Source organism: Cucurbita maxima, unplaced genomic scaffold, assembly GCF_002738345.1.
Source record: "Cucurbita maxima cultivar Rimu unplaced genomic scaffold, Cmax_1.0 Cma_Scf00003, whole genome shotgun sequence".
Taxonomy (NCBI): Eukaryota; Viridiplantae; Streptophyta; class Magnoliopsida; order Cucurbitales; family Cucurbitaceae; genus Cucurbita; species Cucurbita maxima.
The window spans coordinates 189,459-195,895 of record NW_019272019.1 but is presented as its reverse complement, the minus strand read 5'-3'; the positions used below and the strand labels follow the sequence as shown (position 1 = coordinate 195,895).

The 6,437-nt window shown below is 39.6% G+C and overlaps 1 protein-coding gene across 1 annotated transcript; it reads right to left on the bottom strand.

Moving 5' to 3' along the window:
* Nucleotides 1-2,357: 2,357 nt before the first annotated feature.
* LOC111477146 (probable arabinosyltransferase ARAD2) lies at nucleotides 2,358-6,389 on the bottom strand. The gene is made up of 3 exons (XM_023121150.1): nucleotides 5,636-6,389; nucleotides 4,559-4,812; nucleotides 2,358-3,021 (listed from the first exon to the last, which is right to left on the bottom strand). The coding sequence occupies exons 1-3, from the start codon at nucleotides 6,312-6,314 to the stop codon at nucleotides 2,470-2,472; spliced, it is 1,485 nt and encodes a 494-aa protein (XP_022976918.1). The 5' UTR covers nucleotides 6,315-6,389; the 3' UTR covers nucleotides 2,358-2,469.
* Nucleotides 6,390-6,437: the final 48 nt, after the last annotated feature.

Below are 6,437 nucleotides of genomic sequence, written 5' to 3'. Positions count from 1 at the left end.
TTGTAGTGTCGGGATATCAAACTTTAGGCCTAGTGATGTTCATATAAGCTAGTCATATCATGAGTCTAGTTAAGGTACCATGATTTTTTTTACTTTAGTTCCATATCATTCATATTCACAATTTCATAAAAATTTCATCCACGAGATCATGAGATGTATTCTTGGACCACCTATACCTAAGTTTTGGTTCTAAGTACTCATGTGGGCCCTCACCCTTCCAAGTTGGGTTTATAGAGCGTGAATCCTACTCGAGAGTCAAAGTCTATTTCCACACACAATACTTAGTTTCATAATTTAAGAATCTGAAACATTTCCCTACTTAAACCAATCTAGGTCACACAAATCGTATGAAATTGTATGGCTACCAATTTAGGCAGTAAAATCATAAGTGACATATTGAGGTGAGGGTCGTAAGCTTGTGGCAGACTAAAAGATAAGGAGGTATTAGAGGATTTTAGACATAGATTGGTTAGACTAAGTTCTTTCCATGAAGTATCTAAAGGTTAAACAAGTTGAACGGTAGGCATGCAAAGTGGGTGGAGATTTTAGAACTATTTATCATATTGTTTCACCAAAAAAAACAGTTGTGGATGATTATTATGTGTTTAATGAATTTCTATTTAAGAAAATTAAGGTTTGTATTCTTAAATACTTTCTAAAAGAATATGGTGGTGACTTAACTGGACATTTTGGAATCAATAAAACTTATAATATGTTACATGAATACTTCACTTGACCGAAGGTGAAGCAGAGTGTTCATAAGTTTTGTAGCTAATGTTTTAAATATAAAGAAGCTAAATTTAGATCACAACCAAATTGATGGTATACTTCTTTGAATATACTAACGAACAATGTATTAATATACTTATAGATTTTGTTCATGGTTTGCCACACACTAAAAAGAATAAAGATAGTATTCTTGGTATGTTAAACAAATTTAGTAAAATTGCTCATTTTATTGCATGCTACAAGATAGATAATGTAAAGCATGTCGCTATCTCTACAGAAGTAATAAGATTACATTAAATACACAGAATAATTGTTAGGGATAGAGATGTTAAATTTAACCACCGCTTTGCTTACGACTATTATTTCTAAAAATATTAAGTTTTGACGAATGTTTGTCATTTAGAGTTTGCATATAATAAAGCAATTCATAGTTCCAGTTATTGTTCTTCTTTGGACGCTTCCTCCTCTTGATTTGCTTCCTATTCTTTCTAATATTTATGTGAGTGAATCAACCATAAGTAACGCAGATTTAATCAAAACATTGCACAAAGAGGTGATTATTGACAACTTCATGCAGATAGCCTCAAACTTAGCACCTTTACTTCCTTGACATGTGTCCACACCCACATGCACTGTTGGCAGCGTCTCCCATGCTACTTTTATCGAGTCCTTCTTTGCCAACATGAGAAAGACATCTTCCAGGACTACTTGGTAGATAGCTACAAGAGTTATCATGTCCTTACACTCCTCAATGTCGTTACCATGCTCGATGGCGTAATAGACACCTTGTGCCTATAAGTTAACACGCATCTTGATCGACCATGTTGCGTAGTTACTTGTAACGATCCTACCTAAAGTCACTACCATCATCTTAACCTAAGCTCGTATACGAAATTTTATTCTTAAAACATCATCTTTAAAATCATAATTTGGACATAAGCATAACATCATTATTAAAGACACCAACAAGGTTTTACGTGTTCAAAAACATAATTCATATTATAAAATTAAAAATCATAACGGTAAATAATTTAAAACATGAAATGCATAACTTATTGTAACCAAAGTCTAGGAATTTAAATATGCTATAGCTTATGCACGTGCCATGGTCTCTAATTTTGATGTCATCGTTAGCCGTACAAAGGCGTCTTACCTTAACCTGAAAATGATGTAGCAAAGTCGCTTTGTCTTGGAATAGTACTGCCACACAAAGGCCTTGCGAAGGGTTTTCTAGTCTTTCACCGGCAACAAACAACTATTTCAAAAGTCGGGCTTCAGATTTTTTATTTTAATGTTTTCGGGTTAGATCAAATTGACCCATCAATTTCTTTTGAAACTCGAACCCAACCCAAACTTGATCGGGTTCAAAAAAATGAACCCAACCCAAATCTGAGAACCAATCCAACTCAACCCAACCCTTATAATTTGGGCTCGGTTGGGTTGGGTTCCGAGGTTGGGTGCTCAAACCAACTAACTTAAAAAAAAAAAAAGAAAGACAGGATTTGAACTTTGACACTACAATTTTGCCCATCTAATCTAATATCAACATGAAATGAAGCATTTCAAGTGCAAGTAAAATCATTAAATTTCACAACTTCAATTCTAGTGACTCAAACCAAGACATGTTCTAACTAAAAAAAGGGACACTTTCATTATAATAAAGCTCTATAAAATCATCATTTATGGGTTTGAATTAATAAATCAATGCAAACTAACACAAAAGCTACACAGCGAATGATATTAGGTACAATGGCAGCGAAGAGGAACTACCACACCCTCTGGTTTTCTTCTCTCCCTAGCAATGGCTTCTTTGATCATAGGCAGCTTTTGGTGGACTTTTCTCCATATGTGATTTACAGCACCATCTGGAGCAACTGGCCCAATACCACCTGGACGCCCGTTCTCGTACTCGAAAACGGGTTGAACCTGAGCCATATATCGCCGAAATCTGTTCCTCTGTTCTTCGGGGATGGTTCTCAGGTGCTTTACAAGCCAGTTTGGTTTCAATGCATCACTAACAGCTACAAAGACACAGAATTCTGAGTAATCCACCATGTCTTCATATGGAAGCTCAATGTTGTCGCTTACAACAACGGGTATACAGAGACTTTGGATGGCATCAAAGAGGCGGCACGATGTCGGGGTATCCCCAGCTGGGTGCAAGCAGAACTCTGATGATCTCATCCCCCTGATAGATTGCTCCTTACCTGTGGCATTTGGGAAGCCTTCTTCCATTATAACATCTGCCTCATTAATCAGCAAGTCCCAGAGTTTCTCCCTCACCAATCCCCCCTTCGATACGAAAATAAGTAGAAAGTATCAGCTTCGGAACAACTTGGAGTTCGATAAGAACCAACGTTTAGTCGATAAATATATGGTTTAAGCTATCCCAGTTCACACAAGCACGAGTGCATGCACGGATGTATAAGAAACTTGTATCAATGGAAAAATTCAATAAGAAAATTCTTCTACTAAGAGAAGACATCCGTCCCAAGTTTTAGGTTGGCGGTAAGATCCCACATCAATTGGAGAGGGGAATAAAACATTCTTTATAAGGGTGTGGAAACCTCTCCCTAGGAGACGCGTTTTAAAAATCTGGAGGGGAAGCTCAAAGAAGACAATATCTGCTAGCAATGGGCTTGGACTATTACAAATGGTATCAGAGCTAGACATCGGGCGATGTCTCAGCGAGAACGCTGGACCCCGAGGAAGGTGGATTGTGAGATCCCACATCGATTGGAAGGAAGAACGAGTGTCAGCGAAGACGCGTTGGGCCCCAAAGGGGGTGAATTGTGAGATCTCACATTGGTTAGGAGGAGAACGAAGCATTATTTATAAGGATGTGGAAACCTCCCCCTAGCCGACATGTTTTAAACACCTTGAGGGGAAGCCCGAAAGGAAAAACCCAAAGAAGACAATATCTACTAGCAGTAGACCGAGGCGGTTTACAATTACCATGCCAAAAAGTACCTGGGGTATAGGTCGTCCCTTAAAATTACTAGGCCAGTGATGCAGGTTAAAATATTATATAGACGAAATGCATTATCGGCGAATCTCCAGTTGACAGAAATAAGAGAATATAAGATCTTAAGTTGGATTGAGCAAACTAACATGTAGCATACTGATGACCTTGTTAGATGGGCTTGATTTTTTCACCCCCTTAATCCCCTTGTATTATATTCTTTCATTCGCTTGTGTAACAGCTAGCAAATATTGTCCGTTTTGGCCCGTTAGGTAACATCGTCAACCTTGCGGTTTTAGAACGCGTCAGCTAGGGAGAGATTTCATCTCCTCTCCAACCGATGTAGGATCTCACAATCCACTCCCCTTGAGGGCAGCGTCCTCGCTAACACACTGCCCGGTGTCTAGCTCTGATACCATTTGTAACAGCCCAAGCCCACTGCTAGCTGATATTGTCTGCTTCGGCCCATTACGTATCGTCATCAACCTCTCGGTTTCAAAATGTGTATGCTAGGAAGAGTTTTACATACCCTTATAAAGAATGCTTCATTCCCCTCTCCAACCGATGTGGGATCTCACAATCCACCTCCCTTGGAGGCCCAACATCTTCGCTGGCACACCACCTGGTGTTTGGCACTGATACCATTTGTAACAACTCAAGTCCACAGCTAGCAGATATTGTCCACTTCAGCCCATTACATATCGTCGTCAACCTCCCAATTTTAAAACGTGTCTACTAGTGAGAGGTTTCCACACCCTCATAAAGAATGTTTCGTTCCCTTCTCCAACCAATGTGGGATCTCACAGTTCGGTTCTTTATCAAAAAGAAAACATGTATATTACTAATTGAAAGAGATTCAATACTAACCCGATGTCGATGTTTCGCCCCTTTGAAATAAAGCAAGGTCCGACGCTTCTCGTTTTCTGATAAGTGCAGTCGAGGTAGTAAATGAGTATATGGAACAATCACATCCTTAAGAACTGAAACTTGTGTGTGCTGAATCATATCTTGGGAGGAACTGTTGGATGACTTTGCATCAAGCCTGAACCATCCGCCAAAATCAACCACAAGCAGAACAGCCGGAGCTATCTCAGCTTTGACATGCCACATTGCCACTGGGTCTGTCAAAGAATGCTTCAAGTTTTAACATTACCTGACAACCCAGAGGACTAAATCAAAACATGCTAAGACACGCAACAGTATTAGTTCTTGATAGCATCAAGAACGAAGATCTTAAGAGGATAGCTAATACAAAGTATTAACCAAATAGGAAACACAAACTAAAAATTACAAAAGTTGCTTCTAATAACACTCAACAATAACCCCCTCTTGAACAAGAACTCATCCACATGTTTAATGATAATGAAAAGAAGTTCGTCTTCCGCATTCATATGCTTTTGCACCGGGACTGATAGTGGGAAGACCCAGAGATCATAAATCAAGTATTGGATAGGAATAGAGGCATTCCAGCCCAACATACTCCGGTGAATGGGTTGAGAGAGATAGGGAGGGGAGTGGGATAGAGGAAGTCTAGTAATATGTGACTGGGTTTACTCTTCCTCATGTTTCATTATTCATAACTGTTAAGTGGCTATCCAACTATTCAATTAGCTATGGAGGGAGGTTTCAGCAAGCAGGTAAACCAATGCAAAATGAGGTAGGTCGATCATCGCTCATCCCTCGTGTTCTCTTCAATTCAATGAAGAACTACCTTAATAACTCATCGAATTATCAATTGTATAGACGATTTTAACTTAAAACCAAATAGACAACCCAACCAATTAACAAATGATAGCAAACTCAAACTAAAAATTACAAATCTCCAGCAAATTTCTAACAGGAAGATCTACTAACACCAGAGCCAGCATGATAGATTTCAATAACTTCTCAACAACGACAGCAATCCAATGCAAAATTATAGCGTTAGAGATAAGAGAAACATACCAGTAAGAACAAAAACATGGTCTCTCCCACCAGACTTCTTCCAAGCATTAGTACTCTTAAGAAAATCCATCACATTCCTCTGCCGCTCATAGTCTTCATTCCCCACTTTCTTCCTAAACGCCCCCTTAGCCGTTCCCAATTGCAGTTCAGCACTCAATGTAGCGAAAAACGGCACAAAAACCACATCGGCTTCTTCAGCCACAAAAACCCTCTTAGCAAAAGATCCATCTCTCTGCGCCTCTGGCGTCATCAAATCCCCCAAAATCCAATACTCCGCACTGTATTGCTTGATCAACGGATTCTCCGGATACGGAGGGAACTCGAGGGTTTTCTTCATCTGGGTCGATCTAATTTCACGATCCGCGTCGCTGCCGAGCCTCGAATCGGACTGGATCGCCCAATATTGGTCGAGAAGGCCGTAGTTGAGGGATCTGGGAAGGTCTGCGACGTAGACTTTGATGGATTCAGGTGAAGAAGGAGAGATGTTGGGATTGAAGAGAGATGAGGGATTGGAAGATCGAGTGAAGAGGAGGAAAAGGGAGAAGGAGAGGGTTAAGAGAAGAGTGAGGAGAAACAGAATTGGAACAGAGCAGAGAGAGGAGTTCGTCTTTTGAGCCATTTCTGGTTTGGATCTGTTGGCTCTAACCTCATAATCTGTGGGTTTTCTCAGTGATTCCATTGTGGAATTGAGAGAGAAACAACAAATCGATTTGCCGACTTCCCATACCTCCTAACAATACACTCTTCGTAGTCTCCCAAAACTTTCAACACTACCAAAAAAAAAAAAAAAAAAAAAAAAAAT